This window comes from Benincasa hispida, chromosome 5 (genome assembly GCF_027475165.1).
Source record: "Benincasa hispida cultivar pf3 chromosome 5, pf3_genome.v1.1, whole genome shotgun sequence".
NCBI lineage: Eukaryota > Viridiplantae > Streptophyta > Magnoliopsida > Cucurbitales > Cucurbitaceae > Benincasa > Benincasa hispida.
Window position 1 is genome coordinate 62,575,965 of NC_143482.1, and position 21,552 is coordinate 62,597,516.

At 32.3% G+C, this 21,552-nt stretch overlaps 2 protein-coding genes across 2 annotated transcripts; one reads left to right on the forward strand and one right to left on the reverse strand.

The window, feature by feature from the left end:
• The first annotated feature begins 2,651 nt into the window (after positions 1-2,651).
• Positions 2,652-6,312, forward strand: LOC120077607 (putative cysteine protease RD19B). Its single transcript, XM_039031546.2, has 4 exons — positions 2,652-3,197; positions 4,436-4,555; positions 5,058-5,304; positions 5,822-6,312. The coding sequence occupies exons 1-4, from the start codon at positions 2,712-2,714 to the stop codon at positions 6,118-6,120; spliced, it is 1,152 nt and encodes a 383-aa protein (XP_038887474.1). The 5' UTR covers positions 2,652-2,711; the 3' UTR covers positions 6,121-6,312.
• A 2,105-nt stretch (positions 6,313-8,417) lies between these two features.
• On the reverse strand, positions 8,418-19,804 carry LOC120077960 (V-type proton ATPase subunit a3-like). The gene is made up of 18 exons (XM_039032098.2): positions 19,347-19,804; positions 18,472-18,516; positions 17,585-17,704; positions 17,397-17,504; positions 16,644-16,754; positions 16,389-16,562; positions 15,429-15,566; positions 14,286-14,393; positions 14,062-14,169; positions 13,775-13,923; positions 12,678-12,831; positions 12,188-12,348; positions 11,872-12,078; positions 10,392-10,575; positions 10,225-10,308; positions 9,948-10,141; positions 9,464-9,523; positions 8,418-8,969 (listed from the first exon to the last, which is right to left on the reverse strand). The coding sequence occupies exons 1-18, from the start codon at positions 19,491-19,493 to the stop codon at positions 8,765-8,767; spliced, it is 2,457 nt and encodes an 818-aa protein (XP_038888026.1). The 5' UTR covers positions 19,494-19,804; the 3' UTR covers positions 8,418-8,764.
• Between the last annotated feature and the right edge of the window lie 1,748 nt (positions 19,805-21,552).

A 21,552-nucleotide genomic window follows, 5' to 3' on the forward strand; every position in this document is an offset into this window, starting at 1 on the left:
TGGCGCAATTTGTTTTCTACGTATGTATTTCGTTTACAACTTCAGCGAGTGTTACTGCATCTGTAATAGTAGTCATATGTGCTAGTACTCAATTTCTTTTATTTGAATTTGATGATTGAAGACACTTTTCAAAATATTGCAATCGATTTAATAATGATCGAGTGACATTGCTTCTTCAGCCCGAACCCAGGAATTCCTTAGATATAATACACAAAGTGGATCTTGTTCTATCCTTGATCAGAGATTTCTCTATGAACAAAACGAATTGGAGTTTGAAGAAGGGGAAGGAGAAGGTTATAAATTAGTTGTAAGTATTATAAATTAATGAAAGTCGTAAGCATACCATATATTCTTATTTGAAAATATCAATATAAATGAAAAGGTTATAAAACTAATGGTAAATGTAACAAATTAATTGGATTTATTGATTAGACACTACTTCTACCTTCAAATTTCTTCTTTTGTTATATACTTTTTACCAATAGTTTAAAAAACCAAACCAAATTTTGGAAGAAAAAAAAGTAGCTTTTAAAAATTTACTTTTGTTTTTAGAATTTGACTAAGAATTTAACTATTATATTTAATAAAGATGCGAATCGTTGTAAGAAATAAGGAGAAAATATGCTTAATTTTTAAAAACCAAAAACAAAAAACGAAATAATTATAACCCCATTTGATAACCATTTTATTTTTTTTATTTTTCTAAATTAAGTTTATGGACACTACTTCTATCTCCAAATTTCTTTCTTTATTATCTACTTTTCACCAGTAATTTAAAAAATCAAGTCAAATTTTGAATAATTATACGTAGATGGAATAGGCTTAATTTAAAAAAAAAATAAAAATAAAAAACCAAAATAAAATATCAAATGGTTATAAATGGGCCTGCAAAACAGAATCCAAATAATTACCAAGGATCTAATTTTTCACATTTCATAGTCTTCTTGCTTCTCACGCTTTTTTTTTAGTTGAACATGTGTGAACTTTTGAAAGCGATCAATAACTATTGACCATGTGATACTTGCAAAGTTTTATAAAATTCTTTTTCTTTTTTCATTTTTCTAAATTAACATTTCATCAAAATGATGTCCCAAAATTATTCCTTTTATTATTATATTTTAAAACAAATTTCATTAAGTCGAACAAATTAGCCACAATCAAAGTTCTCATAAAAAAATAGAAGACAACCAACTAAGAAAACAAGAATCCTATGAGACTTCTTGCCCTTCTTGTATAAAAGAAGAAGGTAGGACACTAAAAAATTGTTCCTTTTATATGTGAGAAATTTTAAACTATTTTGGATTATTATTTAATTCTTTGTATCTAATTTGAAGATGCAATTATATATATATATATATATATATATATATATTTTGTTCATGAACTTGTTTCAAGGGAATTTTGACCAAATAGGTAATTTAAAGCATACTTTTTAAAAATCCAAAGTACTTCTTTCTTATACTTGAAAAAATAAATCTACTCACCAATTATAAAAAGAAAAAAAGAAAAAAAAAGACATGCAATATAAAGGTAGCAAAATTAAAGCAACATTTGTCTAACGCTCGATACAAATGACCAAAATTTGAGGATAATAATACTACTTCTTCATCAACGAAAATAAGTTTCCTGCATTTTCAATACTCCATTTTGGCATGATTAGATATTTCAAACAAAAAATTTTATTTATTTTTTTTTTTTTTTTGGAGGACTTTGATATATCTTAGATTTTTCTCAACATTACTAAAATGGAGGTCTGGTCAAAACAAAATAGAATTAATACGTATATTTATACTCTAAATAGTAGTTATTATGTGAAAGGAGATATCTTTATGAGTTGTAGTTATCATGTGAACTTATGAATGGATGTGTCTTATTAGTTAAATGATGTATTTTACAAAGTATGACTTGGATTGAAATAAACTAATATAATGCCTAAGAAAACAAAATTACAAATTTTAAAGTTTATTCCTATTTTAGTTTCTAAACCTTCGACATGTCTATTTTTGTTTTTCAATTTTAAAGTTTGTTATATTATGATTTCTAAATGTTTTAAATGTTAAAGATTAATTCATAATTTAAAAAAAAAATTATTTTTTGTCATTATTATATCATTAAATTAACTATTTAATAAATGGATAATGTGATATCATATAATAGATGTATTGAGATGAATAATAATAAAGAGACAAAAAAAATTATTTTTTAAGGTCAATAACTAAAATAACAATTAAAATAAACTATTTTAATTCTTTAAGTTTGAGAAACTTCCAAATCAGAATAGAATTTCTATTTATCTGTTAAAAATAGAAAAATGACCAAATGAAATACTTGTAGCCAAAATAATGACAATTATTATTATTATTATTTTAGTACTTCGAAAATTAAATTTAAACCAAGTAAAAATTAATTAAGGACCAATCCCTAAATTCAGGGGAAAAACAGTTATCCCTTTGAAAGAACCATCGCCATGTTTGTTAACGAACTAACTGAAAATGGCGGGGAATGCTCCACCACGTGTCCCTGTCTCATTGGTGGGATGATATTAAGTAATCCACACCGTTCAAATTTAGTGGGACCCACAGAATCTTCTGAATTTACGGTCCTAAACAGCAGTTGGAAATAACCGGACAAGACCGTGCGTGGAATTATCCTTTAAAACCACCGCTACCCTATAGCCACCGTGAAACCCCCTGTAATTTTTTTAGTTAAACATGGATTGGAGTTTCTCCTTGTTCGCCGTGATAGCCGCTGCCACCGCCACCCTCTGCTCATCGGAATCTTTGACCTCACCTCGATCCATCGAACGTGATGGTGATCCACTGATTCGTCAAGTGGTGGATGACGGAAATTTCAATAATCGTCTCCCTCTCGGAGCAGAGCACCATTTTTCGCTATTCAAGCAAAGGTTCGGGAAATCGTATGCCACAGAGGAAGAGCACGATCGTAGATTCAAGATTTTCGAGGCTAATATGCGACGAGCTCAACGCCATCAGTCATTTGATCCGTCCGCCATTCATGGTATTACTCAGTTTTCCGACTTGACCCCTTTCGAGTTTCGGAAGGCATTTCTAGGGCTCAGAGGTCACCGTCTCAGGCTTCCTGTTGATACAAATGCGGCTCCGATTCTTCCTACGGAGAATCTTCCGATCGATTTTGATTGGAGAGAACGTGGTGCCGTAACTCCGGTAAAAAATCAGGTATCGTTCTATATTTCAACTTAATTCTTCTGTTTATTGCAATTTTTCAAGTTTTAGGCGTGTTTTGATTCTTGTTCTTGTTCTTTCTTTCTGGAGGATTCACCTATTGAATTTGGTTACCTTTGATTTTTATTTTTAAACGCATTTTAATTTGTGGAAGGTTGAAGAACAATTGTTAATCTACCATTCACCTGTACATTTGTTTTCATCCTTAGTTCATGTGGCATATATGAATTCTTTGAAACAATCCCACTGTAGTTTAATGCATTTTATTTATGACTAGTCTATGACATGTTGATGCATATGAAATTTATAGTTTATTTTTATCTATAGATGAAAAGATTTAAGAAGATTGTAATTAATATATCAAATAGGTTTTTACATTAGTTGATTAATTGTAATTATTTGAAACGAAAAGACTAATTAAGAAATTTATGAAGTTTTAAAAGGCTGAAGAAGATTGTCCGTCCTAACATATTTGTTAGATCGTAATTTTTTATATCTAAGGTCTACATCACACCCATACACGAAAAGATATAATACTTCCATCTGAATAGTTGTAATCGAGAAATGATGTGATTATTCGTTCAAACATATCACTACAATTAGATCATGATGTTTTATATTTAAGTGTTCTAGATCACCCCGTACATAAGCATCACGTTTCTAGCATATGATTTTGGATGCTTTTTTGTTGGTCCTTTGTCTAGTCTGATAATATTTTTGACATTTTGACATCTCTTTTGGTGGGTCATCCGTTACAAAGAATGTTGTCATAATTCATGCCTTTTTCTAGATTGTATGGGACGTGTGTGATAAACGTCTCTTTCAAGATTCCTTTTCTTTTTTTCTTTTTTGATAGTTTCATGGATTTGGTTCGTCTACTGGGTATAAAACGCGACATCCTTTTAAGCATTTTACTCTTTCCTATTTAATTTTCAATTGGGAGTCTCTTTTGTAATCACCTATAGGTGTTTGGGGTCTTCCCTATTTCATTTTTTCAATGAAATATTTCTCATCTAAAAACAAAGATCACCTCGTATATAAAACAATACACTACTCTGTGTTTTGACCACCTCGACCCGAATAGTTGTGATGAAAGACAAGATAGAAATTATGGAAAGTTGTAATGGCAATATGAGGATGTAAAGATATATATTATAAGATTATTTTCTACCTTACCATTTGGGGTTTATTAAAAGTTCAAAACTAAGGTATGAATATCTATATTGGCACAGGGATCTTGCGGATCCTGCTGGAGTTTCAGCACGACCGGTGCCCTTGAAGGTGCTAACTTCCTTGCGACGGGGGAACTTGTTAGCTTAAGTGAACAGCAGCTGGTAGATTGTGATCACGAGGTTTGATTCCTTCACTGTTTTTAATTAGCTTTGTGATAGCTTTATTTAAATTTAAGATGTGATTTATCTCTTGTTTTGTTGATGTCAGGATGTTTAATCAACTCTCTTAGATGCATTGATTGTTGTATTGGTATTGGGTTACAGTTAATTTTCTCATTCATTAGTCGGAAAGGATTGTTATTGTGGTACAGTTAATTTAAACTAAAGGGTCCGTGTTTCTTGTTTGCGGAGCGATGTTAAATTTTCATCAAGTTCAAAATCACTTCTAGACATGCTTTAAATTATTTAAAGTCAATTTTGAATGTATGCAAATCGCATTCAAATGTGTTGAATCAAACGTGAAATTGATTTTGAATGATTAAAAACATGTTCGTTATAGATTTTAAACTTAACGGAAGTGAGATTACCATTTCAAAATCACTTCAAACATATCTTACACTGTGGCTGAATCTTTTCAAGTGGCATTTCTAAATTTTGCACATAATCTTTCTACATTCTGCAGTGTGATCCAGAGGAAGCCGATTCCTGTGACTCTGGTTGCAATGGTGGTCTGATGAACAGTGCATTTGAATACACATTAAAAGCCGGAGGTTTGATGAGAGAGGAAGATTATCCCTATACTGGAACTGATCGTGGAAATTGCAACTTTGACAAATCCAAGATTGCTGCATCAGTTGCCAATTTCAGTGTTGTTTCACTTGATGAAGATCAAATTGCTGCAAATCTAGTGAAAAATGGCCCACTTGCAAGTAAGATCACCTGCCTACCTCCTAACAATAACACTCAAGAACAACATGAAATATGTTGAAATAACAAACCGATAACCTAGCTTTTTTAGAGGATTAGTCTCTCCCAAATTCTCCAAAGGAAAAAAAATCATGGGTTAGCCTAATGGTAAGTAGGGCACATGACCTTGATAAAGGGTTAAGAGGTCACAGGTTAAATACCTGGTAGTCACATATCTAGAATTTAATATCTTACAAGTTTTCTTAACACCCAAATATTGTAGGGTCATATGGGCTGTCCCGTGAGATTAATTGAGGTGCACATAAGCTGACCCAGATACTCACGGATATTAAAAAGAAAAAAAAGAAAAATCCTAACAAACTTACTATCGGATTACTAACATACCACTTCTAATAACCATACTAATATTCTACTATATCTCTAATTAGGGTTCTCAAAGGTTCTGAAATAAATTCAATACGTTCTTAAAAACTTGCTATATGGATCTAAATTCTGGTTTGTTCTTTTACCTCAATGCAGTTGCCATCAATGCAGTGTTCATGCAAACATACATAGGTGGAGTATCTTGTCCATTCATATGTTCAAGGCGCTTGGATCATGGAGTTTTGCTGGTGGGTTATGGCTCAGCTGGGTATGCTCCCATCAGAATGAGAGACAAAGATTACTGGATCATAAAGAATTCCTGGGGCGAAAACTGGGGAGAAAATGGCTATTATAAGATTTGCAGAGGAAGGAATATTTGTGGAGTTGATTCCTTAGTCTCAACTGTTGCTGCAGTTCATACTCATGATACCTCCATTGCAGCAGCAGGTCAATAGAGATGGGATTTTTCTCTTAAAAGTTTGTAGTTGTTGATGAAAATGTGGGGATTCCTAGAACAGCCTTTAGCTAACTTTCATTTGTTAAAGGCACAGATGCATTTGTATCAGCTACTACAGCCAATGCATATATGTTTAGTTACATTTACACCAATAAATTCAAAAGAAATACAGATGAAAAGTTGGTTCTTATTTATGAAGAAATTAAATCTTTTTATTGAAAAAAGGGGCAAGATCCAAAATAAAATTGAGTAGTTTTTTGCTAGTAAATGTAATGGAGACATTCAATTGATATAAAATTAATTTAAAATTGTATTTGAATTCAATACAATACATGTAAACAGTTCCAATCGCAATTTAGATTTTAGAATTCAAAAAGACCTAACTGAAAATGTACTCTAAATCATAGAAAACTATGATAAAATATAAATTGACCAACTTGTCAAGTTTGAGAAAGGGGCGAAAGAAATTGTTCATCCTCTTATTTTTTTTATGTTTTTCTTTACCTCAATGTCAATGAAATCATTTTGTGTTTTCTTTTTCTTAGTACAATTACAAATATGATAGACAATATCTTCGACTATAAGAAAATCTTTAATGATAAATTTTCATCAAATATTCGATTCTTGGCATTGTTTTTTTAGCATCAAAATTGTAAAAATAGGACAAAATGAATTTTTGGTTCCTGATTGTTTGAAGTTATTGTTTATTTGGTCACTGAAGTTTTAAAAAGAATATTTTAGTCTTGTGATTTGGAAAATATTTCTAAAGGGACAATTGTGTAAATATAGCAATCAAATTCAAAATATTAACAAATATAAAATAATAAAAACAATTATGTTATATTAGTAAATATAACATAATGAAAAAGATTAGGACATCGTTGATAGACTTTTCTATGTTTGCATTTTTTTAAAAATGTTGTTATACACTAAATTATTATCACTAAAAATACTACTCATTATAATTAACTCCGGTTTAACGTGGTCTTTCTAAGGAATATCATGAAACAAAGAGATATGTAGAAATGCCAACTTTTCATTGATGAGCATGTTTTATTGTCACTCAACTGTAATTATTCTGATCTTGGACCAAGTTCTAAATGCCTCCTTTTTCTGTTTGTCTTGCAAATTAACTTTTCCATGTTAGACTTGTGTATTTTTAAAGATTAATCCAATTAGCTTAGAACCAAAAATACTTTGGCAGGGACTGTGAAGGCCAAACATTTGCAACATTAATTCATCCTGAATGTTTGTGTTTTTTTTTTCTTTTCTTCTTTTAACAATGAAATTAAATTGTTTTTCATCAAGCTGGTTGCTTTTATTTGTGAGGCTTTAGATGTTCAACAATTTTCAGAGGGCGTGAGAGAGGAAAAAGAAAAGACTGAAAGAGAAGAGAATAGACTTCTAGACTCTTACCAGCCATAGATTTTTATTGCTAATAGACTCCTACCAATGATATGAACTATCATTAATAGTCTATCTAAATTTTTCCATATTTATAATTTTTTTTATATTATGCAATATATGCTAATATTTTGAGTCTGATTGTTATATTTGTAACTATCCCTTATTAAAAATTATCATCTCATCATGCCATATCACTTTTTCGTTAGCCAACTAACAATCAAAATTAGCTTAGAAACCATTTAAAAATATTTTCCAAACCTTGGGGACTAAAGTGTTCCTTTTAAGACTTCATAAACCAAATCAACATTTACTTCAAACCTCAAGGACCAAAAGTATATTTTACCCTAATAAATATCAATTATCAATAATTGCCTTGACTTTGTTTTATTATATTTATTGGGAAGTTGGTAAGTTAAAAAAAAATAGTGATCAAAATGATAAATTACCTAAGAATTGACGCCTACCTAAGAGAATACAGAGGAATACACATCTCCAATGATTTTTTCTACTCGATGTTTAAGGATCAATTAAGCAAATGGAAAACGATATATAAAGTGATAAATATCAATATATACATGATGTATTTTTTTGGATAAGATCTATACATGATGTATAAAGTGGTAAATACTTAACTTTAAAAGGTATATACCCAAATTTCTCTCAATAAAAATGGCTACGAACCCAGATTTGAGGGCTTTAACTAATATGTCCCCTGGTTGTTTAAAATAGGGTTAGCTAAAACTAAAATGTGAAACCTTTACCATGATTATTTTCAAGGGGGTATAAATTGATTCTTTCCCTAAAACTTCAAATCAAAGTCACATCTAAGGAGAAAAAAATCCACAAATGAGGGAAAAGTAGCATAAAAACATACAAAACCAGTGGCCCTTTAAAATAAATATTCTCAGACATAAATATATATAAATAACAACTCAGAATCCTTTGTTTATTACGCTAAAAGGGTCATCACTCTTACCACTTATAAAGGCACTGGCCCATCTAAGAACCCAATTTATTCTCCCTTTGCAGCACAAGAAAATGTTAAAAAAAAAAAAAAAAAAAAAAAAAAAAACGAGTGCTAATGGCCAAAACCTCAGGCTCAGGCACTCCTCAACAAGGACAATGGCAATTTCCTTGCCATATTTAAATTAAAGAATATTCAATACAAATCACTTTTGTGCACATAAAAAACAGGAGCTTTTTCTCTCATGGCTGCTTCATATTGATATTGAAGATCATTCATCATCTTCATTTAGCAATGCAAATGAGAAAGGATGGAATTTGTACCCATCTCCCTCGTAGAACTTGTTTTGGAACTCGACCCAATGAAGACGGAGTGCATGAAGGAAGGCACTTAAAGTCTCCATCAATAGCAAGACACCAACGGTAGCGAAAATGAAAACGATAATGCCTACTATTAAGATTATAATGTTGTTGAACCTGAGATGAAACAAAGATCTTTTGTTATTGTTATGTTCAACCCATTTTTCCTTCTTTGTCGAGCTTTCATTATGAGAAAATGAAAGAATTTCTCATAAAAGAATATAAGAGCATACAGAAAAGGAAACCTAACAAAAAAAAAAAGGTGGAAACTGCCACAAACTATAGAAAGGAGCTTCAATCGAGTAAAACAGACCTAGCGAGTAATTATGAAAGCGCAATGTCTAAAGAGACATGGAATCTAAAAGGAGACCAAACATCGCTAAAGATCTCTCTCGTCCCCTAAAAATTCTAGTCTCTCACAGCAAAACCCCCAACAAAATGCAACCATGGGTAATTAGAATTCACTACCACCTAGTTAGAGTGATTATATAGAATGCTCAAGCACAGCAACCAAACCACTTAGGTGCGTGAATAGGTAAGTTCTCACCCCTTAGTCCATAATCCAGAACAAATTAAGGGCAAAGAAGTTAACATGAAGAAGAGCTACGTACCCTGCAGATAGAACGAGAACCTTGTCGTAAAACACGCTTGACAACTCTGAGTGTGCAAGACTGGATAACAAAGAACAAAATAATTAATAAATAAATGAAAATAACAAAACTTAAAAGAGAACAGGTCATTTAATACAATTAGTTATTACTTCGTACTGTTCATACATAACAATGAAGATTTTTTTTTTTTTTAAGGGAACATGGAATCTTTTAACTCCATCTGGCGTTTATTGGGTCCTACGATCTAACAGAAGTTCAGAATTTCAAGTTCTAACATACACCAAATTCCATTCACATGGATATTCAATATATGGCAACGTGTCCAAAAAAGATAAGGAGTACAATTTAAAGTAATCTTCTCCAAATAATGAACGTATAATTGATAAAGAGTGATTCTTATAGCAAAAATGTATATATATAAAAATAAAAAATAAAAAAAATAATAACCGAGAAACTGAAAATGAATACCACTTGAATTACATACCTTAAAGCCCATAGACGAAGATAGGAAGCTGTATTTGACACTGCTCCAAGCACAAATTCAATGGTATGTATAAGTTGATGCACAAAAACCTCACTGAACTCAAACTCTTCATGACCATGTGAATCATGATGCGAATCCAACTCGAGGGAATCATCAGCACTTGGAAGGGGCGCATAAGATTGGCCTTGGAACCTCTGAAGGAAACATGATTGTCAGAACCTAGTCAAATATACATACACAAACACAACTAGCGCCAGAAATAGCATCCAAAGAAGACCTGTTCGTGCTGCCTCTTCAAAAGAAAAGGCTTCGGAAGCAGCATCCATGGCACAGCAACAAGGGCCAGTAAGAGCAGCACAATCTGGAAATAGAAGGGAAAGAAGAGTATGAGGAAAATACATCAACGAGTACATAGGAACTTTAATATTAGTAGTAGGAGGAGACCTGAACATTTTTCTGCCCAGGAAAAAGTTGATTTTCAGCAAGATCGTCGGTGGGGCCCAGAAACATGTATATCATTACGTGGTACAGATCAGCGTTTGAACCAGTGCACCACTTTATGATGATGAGAAGGGAAAGATAGCCGAAAAGGCTGTTCAGGAATATCATCTGTGGCAGGAATTGGAACCTGAAAATTGTACGCATAAGTCAATTCAATGTTAACAAACAAGCAAAACAAACGAGTACAATTCTTTTTTAAGAGCAGTATGATAGAATCCAAGGAATGAGAATAATAGTAAAATGAAGAAGCCAAATGATATTCAGTGTTCTTGCGTTAGTCTTTGTGGGTTACCTCCCATGGTGCGGGGAATTTTTAATTTGATTTTATTTCATTCTTTGAATTGGTGTAAGCATAAAACCCCTTTAAAGACCTATAGTCTTTTCTTTTGTTGGCATGATCTATTCTATTGTACCACACTTCTGGATGATGGGAGATCTTTAAGTTCCTTTCTTTGCATTTATCAATGAAATTAATTTCTCCTCTCAAAAAAGTATGGAAGATTGAAGAACTACAATATAACCCAAGTATTTTAGTTACTTAAAACCTCCCCCACCCAAGTATTTTAGTTACTTAGAACCTCCCCACTCTTGAGATACCAATTAAGCCCAAACTCACTAAAATAATATTTTTAATTATATCCTCATTTTTTCCTACTAAACTTTCATTGAGAGAAATGTTAAATACAAGAGCATAAAAAGATAAATAAATAACCTGACAAAAAGGAGCGCAGACCTAACTACTATTGTTTTTTTTTAAAAGAAATATTTCATTGAATAAATGAAATTTAAGGGAGATCCCCAAGCACCTAAAGGTATTTACAAAAAAAAATTCCAATTGGAAACTAAATAAGAAAGACTCAAATGGTTAAAGGTTGCTTACATTTGCACCAGTACAAAGCAGTAGAAAAAACCAAATCAAAAAATTGATCAAAACTCGATGAAAGAGCTCCATATAGACGTTTGTTTTGCTCGCCCCACAAAGTCCAGAAGAAAGCACACATGAAACCAGACCTAACTACTATATAAGGACTCTAATCCAACCTAACAAAACCAAGCTTACAATTACAAAAAGGGTTAAAGTAACCGATGCCCACAAAGAACCATTAAACCTAGCAACCTCTAAAACCTCTTCACACGATCTCGCCACCTCTCTAAAGATCCCATTATTTCTCTCAAGTCATAAGCCCCACAAAGACAAAAAAGAAGCTAGCATTCCACATAACTCTGTCCTTATCACGAGAGAGAGAACTCAAAAGTGCCTCCTCAATCATATAGCAAAAACACTTCCTATCTAAATTATCTCCTAATAGGATTCCTATCACAGTGAAAACTACTCCTAATAGGATTCCTATCACGGTGAAAACTACGTAAAAACGTGGAAGGATGATAAAAAAGTAAAAACATCACAACCAGAAAAACTCACCAGATATTAATGCTGTTCCTGAAAAATGTAGCATTGAAATAGCTTATTATAATTCCAAGGTTCATTTGTGCAACTCCAAGGAGGATCGACATTTTCATTTTCAGAGAGTTAAGAAATGGAAGCTCACTTCGAGTGCCATGCCATACAGGATCCAAGCCAAATGGATATGTAGAACCCACCTTTATCAACCCCATAGTGGTAGAATCACTATAGTAACGAGGATTACAGGAGTGACCATCATTACCAAGTCAAAGAACACAAACTACAGAATAATGTGGATAAAGTGCATTAAAGCCTAAAGGTTACATTGATTTACCTGCAATCAGGACTACGACATGCATAGGCTGAGCGACCAAACAGTCCAAATGGGACTGAAAAGAACTCATTATAGATAAGACCTGTGTATATTGAAAATAGTGACATCATCAAAATGACATAGCGTCCACCAAAGGCCATTTCAGTGATATCTCCAAGCTTCTGAAATTTTAAAAAGAGAAAACAGTTAGATTTCACCCAACCCCCTCTAAGTAACAAACATTCTCGAAGAAAAAGATTCAAAGAAAAGATAGCAAGGCAAAAGAAGTAGAAGTACTGGTATCTAGGTCAACACATCTCCTGCAAAGAATGCACCATTGCAAAACAAACACAACAGACGATGTTCTTTGAATACAGTCCAAAGGTACTAATTCTCCCATGCGAAACATACCACACAAAGAATTTGCCATTGGAAATTTTCATAGGTAAAGCATCATCAAATTATTATGAGAACTTCTGTGCTATATTAGTAGTAAGTTCTCGGAAATTACCTGCGAAGAAAGTTTCTTTTCTCGCAATATAAAATACAGGGTTGCAAGGAACAGACATATTCCATGCCCCCAATCGCCAAACATGACAGCAAACAGAAATGGGAACGTGACAATGGTGTATACACCAGGATTTGCTTCTTGATACCTTGCCACCCTGTTATTACATAACAGATTAAGTTCGGTCATAAGTCTGCCAGTAACATGTTGACCAACATGCATTTAAACTAGAAAGATCTGCCAGAGAAAGTACTAACACAATAAGAAATGGACACAGTTCTCAACCTCTTCCTACGGTCCTACCTAATTAGAAAGTATTATTCAGGAGAATGAGAACTAGAATATTCCAAAATGGAGGATGATCTAGCTTGAAATATTTACACCAGGTTACACGAAAGGGTGGGGAGAGAGATCTTTTCCAATATGAAGGGAAGACACAGTATTAAGTTAATGCTTCAAGTACTCTTCAAAACAATAATAATCATGAATTTTTTAGAAAATAGAAGAATGGCAGAAGTAAGCCCAGGTTCCCCCTTCATGGCTTCAAAAGTAATCATCCTTTTCTACAAGAATTAGCAAACAGCAAGCGAAAATCAAATACGAAATCTTCCTAATGGTTGACTTTGATCTAACCAGAGGGAATGATCAATGTGAATGGTAAGCATAAAGATTTTTTTTCCTTTTTTTTAACGGAAACAAAACTTTTCATTGAAATAATGAAAAGATGCTAATGCTCCAAGTACAAATGAAGGTACAAATAAAACTTGTATCTCCATTGTCCATTATCATCCATTATTCATTATTTCATATAGTAGCCATTTTACTGTTGATAGCTACGGAATTTTGGTCCAAAGAAATATGTCCATTATTATTATTTTTAATTGAAGCCAGCTTTAATTGAGAAAAATGAAATAATATAAGGACATACAAAATAAGAACTCACACAAGGAGGCACCCTTTAAGAAAGGCCTCCAAGCTCCATCCAATCAAACGAAATAAGACTTAACAGCTAATTTCATAAACGCTTTGCTATAAAAGGCCACACGAAACACGGAATCTAACAACAAATTAAACATTGCTTGAAAATCATACTAACTTACCCATATGCATCGACAATTTCTTGAAAAGCAGACGAGAATTTGTTTGTCCGAAAATAAGTAGGTGGTGCTTCTGTAGTTAATAAGACCTGGAAAATGGGTCCAACTTGGGAGTTGGAATCAGATGCTGCTCGCTGAAGTGCATCTTGAATCTGCCATATCAAGTTCGGTGTAAGATGTAATACTCAATTATTGTAACAAAAAGTTCTCTATTTATTTGCATTGTTCAGGGAACAAACAACTTAAAACTCAAGGTGTACAACCTCAAACAACTAAGCAGAAGATTTTACCTGTTTTGTTGCAAAAACAGGACCCCACCCCTCAGCGACCAGACATTTCTTTGTTACATCAAGGCTAAGCATGTTCAAGATATGGTATATGGCCTTTTCCTTCCTCGCCTTCAGAGTTCAAAAAATAATGTAAAATAATTAGAACAGTACATAAAAAATCTGCATCCACAGACCACATTAAATCCCAGATTTAAAATGTGAATAAAGTAAGGTTCATAACAGACCAGGAGATTCCAATTTTCAAAATGTTCTCCAATAGTCTGCAACAGATTACCCCGGTGCAACAGGCCTATATCTATTGTAGTCTTCAGCTCAGACAGTTTCCCAGAAACCTATATTCATGGTAGTTATGTATTTTAAGTTAGAATACAAAATATTGAAATAAAACTTCAGCAGGAAACTGATAATGATAATGAAAGAGGCAATAACACAAATAATATTTGCTATTACAACATTGAAGGAGCAATGAGAAAAAGTCCCACATTTTTTTCACGGCCTATTTACATAACATGCATACACCAGGACAGTCACCAGTCCAAATGAGAGCACTGGATTCCTTCCTCCCTAAGCTCTCTAACAGACATTCCCCTCCCCTAAGAGAGCAAAAAAATTGTGGGAAGGAATGCACAAGTGACAGTCTCTCCAGAAAAAATCAACATCTAATATCATTGTTATTTATGTAACGCAATCATGGAGTCACTTCTTAAACATAGCAAACAAGAAAAGTCCAGGAAGTCAAGAATTAAAAATAATGTAGCCAATCTTGGGTCTCCCAAAATTTGGTTTCCAGAGCTTTTCTAATGTTACTAATCACCTAGATTACTTATTACATCCATATTACAATTTCTGCCAATAACTTTGGCGTCTAATTCAAAAAAATAAATAAATGAAAAGCCCTTTTGGACCAGCAAGCAAATGAATGTTCTGAAATTGGGTGCTAAAACTTCACATAGATAGTGCTCCACTTGACAACAAGTTCCCAATCCTGAAATAGCATGGGAAAGCCATAACATAGATATGCAAGTTTTTCTCAACAGGATTCACATGAAAGGGAAAAGAAAGGTACCAAAGAAAATGCTAAAGCTAAGCAAAACTATGCTCTAACACCAAATTTGATCCCAGGTCACAATAGAATTCCACTCACACCTTCAGCTAAGCTCTTCACAAGCTAGTAGGAAAGCGTGAAGTTGAAACATAAGAAATATTTTGATCTTCTAAATCAACACAAGACCCCATGCAACAGAAAAACCATGTTGAGCAAATACTAAGAAAAGCCAAGCCATGTAGAAAACAAGAATAACTTTAGATCCATGGGCAAGGGAATATTAGATGATGAAATTCAATTCAAGCAGAAATATATTCAATACCTCGGTAATCATTTGGGCTTGTTTCCCCAAGTCCTCAGTAAAAGGGTATCGATTTGCACCAAATGCCTCACATATTTTTAGAATCTTATTCTTTGCCCTTTCTCCAGAGTAGAAAACAATAAACACATTTTTCTCAACCTGTTGGAACATCCACATTCAACGACAAAAGATAAGATATACTAAAATTTGAAGCACGGTCACAGATCAAGTTTTTTTTTCCGTTTCTGAAGGGACACAGATCAAGTTTTATGCACTTATAAACATCATGAATAGCAATTGTTTTTAGCAGAAATGTCATGAATTTAGATCATCCTTAAAAAATATAACAATTCATGAGAGGGGAGGAGAATCATAGGAACCAACATTGAAAATTTTCCCAACTAATCAAGTTCTGGACATCTGGTTAATGCTCTTGCCACTAAAGAGGTCACAAATGAATTTGCAGAGATTCTCACAAGCTGATATCAAAACCAATGTTAAGAAGCTCTCAAAGAAGCAGAAACTCATGGATATTATTAAAGTGGGGACGTTCAGAAGAAATTAGAGAATAGCTCATGGCACAGAAAAACTAATTGTCACAAAAGTCAAGAGCATCATCCAATGGCTTCAACGGGTTCAAGCATGTGTTGGCAAGACTACACTGGCTGGATTGGTTAGGAAAGTAAGCAACCAAGCTTTCATTGAGAAGAATGAAACTAAAATTTCAAAAAACAGGGGGGAAAAAGAGCAGAAAAACAGATATATATTGAAACTAAATAATGATGAAAAGATGAAAAAAGGATACAACAACAAGAAGACAGCTACGATAGTAAAGACAATTCATTAATAAACTTTTTCAAACGCCACTCCACCAAATGAAGATAAACAAATAAATATCACAAGCTCGGTATAATTGTTTTTTGTCAATTGAAATATAAAGTATGTACAATCGCTACAATAAAAGGAATTACACTGTTTTACCTTCTCTCCAGAAATAGGATCTGCAACAGGATCCTCAACTGCAGCCTGCTTCAGAAACACATTGCCCCTGGTAGCACGAAAAAGTATCCTCTCAAATGCCATAGATTTTTCCCGAGGAACAAGACCAGAGAGAAATCCCAAATTAACCGGCTTTGACTGATCCACAAATGATTCCTTCATCACAAGGGGAATGGAATTAGACTATGTAAATACCGAAGATCGTTTAAACTTGAAAAGAAAATATCAGAATTGTACTTGTTCCAACAACAACGGAACTTCTATTGAATCTCCACCAGTTCGTCGTGATTCAAACTCCCTTTGTTGCTCTACGGCACTGCTTTGCGCTGCACTGAAAAACTCTCCAGCCTAACAAAAGGAAAATCATCAACTTTTTAACCCTTGGGTTCAAGGAAAAATGACAAACTTAATGAGGTTGATGCCTACTAAATAAAGTTTACCGAACCAAGAAACATTCATTCTTAATGCTACTCAATAATAGATCCAAAAACATAAAAACAACTAGATAATGCTAAGACAAACTAAACAATCTAGTGATTGAAAACAAGTACAATGTATACCTATGAAATAAATCCCTATCAGAGAAAATGGTCCATGCATCTACAAGGTACTTGACAGGTGATGACTAAGTTTTTCGCTTCTTTCTTTGTCTTTTCTTTTTTTTTTTTTTTTTACTCTTTCTTTTTTTTCCTCTTCTTGTGAGGATAGAAATCTCCAACTAATCTATCCAACAACTCAGAAACTTCAGATCAAAAGCATTAAACAGTTTTGTTACTGTTTGGATTTTTGGAACACTAACATAGAAACTTTACTGCTCAAGGAACTAACGAGATCTAACTTATCACAGCATCTCCCATATCCCAAAAGTTCCAACATCATAACCATGAATAACATATTCAAAGAAGCTGGCCAATATGACTATTTTCTTGCATTACATGATTTGTAGGAAAATAACTGTAACTTTTCTAGGTTAATGTCCAAAAGGGTTACCTTCTGCATAACAAGCTTATACTCCACAAGTTCATTGTAGGAACGCTGTAGCTTCTCACTATTAGCATTTATCTCAACCAGTTCTGCCTCAAGCTCACCAAGTTTGACCTATAATGCAATCAAAAAGAGAATGGTCAAGACATGAAGCACCAGAAACCATTTTAACTAGTAATAAAATTGTAAGATACCTCAAGGTCGTCTATATTGATATCGACTTCTGACACAGAGCTTTTGCTTGACAATCCAGCCTTCAACATTTGTTCCTTGAAAAAATTCAATTTGCGTGCCATCTCTCCACATCTTTTAATCTTGTTAGAACCAAGAGTAAGAAAGGTAAGTTCAACAGAGAAAGAAAAGCAGGTGCAATGTAAAGTGACAAGTAAACAAATTATAGTACACAAATCTCCATGCATTGAAGTTTGAACAATAACAATGCCATTAAAAAGATTCATTTATAATGAGGCATAGTCAGTAAAATTTTCACAATTACAATTTATTGGCACCATTCAACCTCAAATAATATTTGCTATTACAACAATGAACTTGTCAACACTGCAACCAAATGGAAAATCCAGTCTCCAAAAATAATGGATTGGAAATGCCCGCACAACCCTTGAAGCCATATATTCCAACAATGCATGAAAACTAGTTAACTGGAGTTGGCAGAAGTACAAACCCATGTTACCAGTACAAAAGATCAGAGCGTGTTATCATTCATTAAATCCACTTTGGTACAAAGAGCTAGACTAATTCCAAATAACTGTCTGACATGTTGGACTTGCATCTATTTCAAGTTTCAACTAAACTATGCCAGTATGATAAAAAAAAAATTTAAGTGCATATCTTTGTAAGATGATACAGGAAGGATACCTGAGACTTAGACTTGAATTACAATATCACCAGACCATAGACAATGGTGTGTGTGTGTGTGGGTGAGAGGGGAATTTGCGCATAGCATATCTCAAATTGGATTATTACCATATATGTACATATCACAGTAGTTTTTATTTGGATAAAAAACTACAGACACTTGCAGCACGTAAAATGGTTTTTTGGGACATGGGTCCAGACATACCTGTGCAGCATAAGTACGCTGGAACGGGCTTTTATCGGCATTGAGCTGGAAGAATTAATACATTGAACATCAGGTATAGCAGAATAAATGACACGCTGAATATCAATTTTCGAAATGACTACATGTGAAATCTGAGTTTACTATTTCAAAAGAGAAAGAAAACAGCAGGAAAGTTGTGCGCATTCACAATTACAACTGTAGTAATAATTCATAACATCAATAAGTAACACGTTCCAAAAAAAATACATATGTTACAATATTACAAAAATATCAAATTAGACTTTCCATGTATTTTTCCTCCATCAAATGCTCAAAAGAAAAAAAAATCGAACCCCAACCCAATCTTTCCAGGCTTGAAATTTGAAACAACCACATGAACCTCCAATATTACATCGTCATAAAATTCATGGGCTATATACTCTGAGTAGAGTAAATAGACCAGAAAGTAGGAATTTTGAACAGCTGAATACTATAAATTTCAACCTTTGATAGGATTTTACAGTTCCTTAGTCGCTCATTTTCACCAACTATCAAGCCCTATTTCCAAGGAAAACTCCACGAGACAATAGATGCTACAAGCTATTAGTTAATGGATAACCAACCAACGAAGCCTAAATTAAAACTCAAACCAAAAAACCAATTAAAAATCACCAGTGATTCCAAGAAATTCAAGAGAATCTACTTACTGCAGAATTAACTAAAAAAACACTAGTAACCAAGTTCAATCTAAGCATCAACGGAGTAAGCGCAGCTCAACCTCAGAATGAAAAAGCAGAAGAAAAACAAACAAACATCCAAATCAAACAATCCAAGCAAAGAAGGAATCAAAGAACAGAAGAATTAAAAAGAGAGTGAAAGAGAGAAGGTGCAGAGACATCTTTGAACTGAAGAAGGCCGAGATCACCGAGGTAGGAAATGGTGCGATGCGCAGACTCGATGGGAATGATGAGCTGCACCAGCTGCATCGGCTCGGAGCGGAAGAGATCCATGGATGGACAGCAACCACCACGGGTATCGCCCATTGTTCCGAGAGCTTCCTCCGATGAAAATCTTCAGAGCCAAATCTATGAATCTTGATGATGGAGTTCAGAAGAAAGAGAAGAGAGATGAAGGAGATGGGTTGAATGCTCTTGATCGTAGGCAATACGAGCTTCCACGTTAACACGATTCCATCTCTTTTGTTTTTTCTTTTCTTTTTTTATTATTTCTTCTTCTTCTTCTTCTTCTTTTTTTTCTAATTCCTAATTTTTTGGTATTTCGATATATCGTGTCCCAAAGAATTTCTGCCTTTTTTATCCCCGGATTCACCATTTTATTCTCGGAGGCCCCAATTCTTCTTTTTTTATTTTTCTTTTTACGTTTAAAAAAAAAAAAACAAAAACACAAAATCAGTTGATATCTAAGAATCAAAGATGTATTAGAATGGTATGAACAAAAATTATGTTTTTATATCTAATTTATGAATTAAACATTAAAATCTTATATAATTGTAATAGAGTGATAAATTAAACAATAAATAACATTCAATATATCAATAAAAAATTAAGTAATTATGAATCAATAATAATTTTAATTATGAATATTTAAAAATTAAATAATGTGTAATTGAAATTAACCGATTAATATATTTAATGAACATCATATAATTGTAACTTAATACTTAATTATTTATATAATTAATTAAGTTCAACATTAATCATTTTAATTTTAATTAAATAATATAAAAAAATATATGTTTCGATAAACAATATATTACATAAAAAGTAAGAAAAAATAGATAAAAATATGATATATTAATAAATAATACTAGAAAAAGTTTTGTAAATATGATATGTTATAATTAATGAAGTAATAAAAATTAATCACAATAAATAATTAACTGATTATAAATAACTAATGATGATTATATGTTCATAATGAATGATCAAATTAAAATTAATCTCAATACATTGATTATTAAAAAAAATAATAAAACAATAAGTTATTATTATTATTATTTTATTATTATTATTATTATTAAAAATGAATTTTGTATTAATTAAATTTAACTACTTCTAATTTACTAATTAAATATATTTAAAATATTGTTGACTAATAAGTTATAATTTAGGTAAAAAAGCAATTGCATTTATTTAATAATTTTTATTGAAAAATAAGTTAAGTAAATATTTTAATAGATTATTAATTATTCATTAATATGAAACTAGCATGAGGATGTATGAAAATTGTTCATTCTCATAAAACTATGAAACTAGCATGAAATTTAGATATATGTGTCAATTTACACGCAGAAACACTCTAATCAAACGATTCATTAAAATTATTATTATTATTGTTATTATTTTGAGAAACACATTTTAAGATTTTAATTTCATTGAATTGCACGTCAAAACTCAAATAAGTGTTATAATTTTAATCTAAAAATCTCATCCGTTAAAATAGAAAGCCAATAAATTATGATTGAAGTCCTTTGGATTTTTTTTTTTTTTTTTTTTTTTTTGCTTGCTTACAACACCTTATTTTTTATTTTACCAGTCAGCAAGTTATCTTCCATGATTAAATATGAAATGTTCTTTAGAATTGAGCTTGCCAAATTGAAATAAAAATCGACCCATACCATTTGAAAATACTATTTAATTTGATACCTATTTAGTTCTTTAATTTTTATAAGTGTATAATAACAACTCTTATTTATGTTTAATAGGTATCCTTTTTAAACAAGATATTTAATAGGTCTCTTAATTTAATCTCACTATTAGTATGAGGCCCAAAATGCTAAAAGATGTGAGAGAGAAAATGACCAACTTAATCGAGAGAGCTACAAAATTGAGTTGGGAATAATATTGAAGAGAACCCAACAAAATTATAATTTAGTTAGCTAAAACATGTTGGAACTTTATTTTCCACATTTGCAACAATACTCCCAATAAACTAAGATATTTTGTAGGTTATTTTGAATTTAGTTGGTTAGTATCAATAAATTGCCAAGTTGAACTTAACAATAATTGATACGTATTACTTCATAAAGTTCAAAGGGTTTGATCATCATCCATATAGTTGTATTAAAAAACATGTAAATAA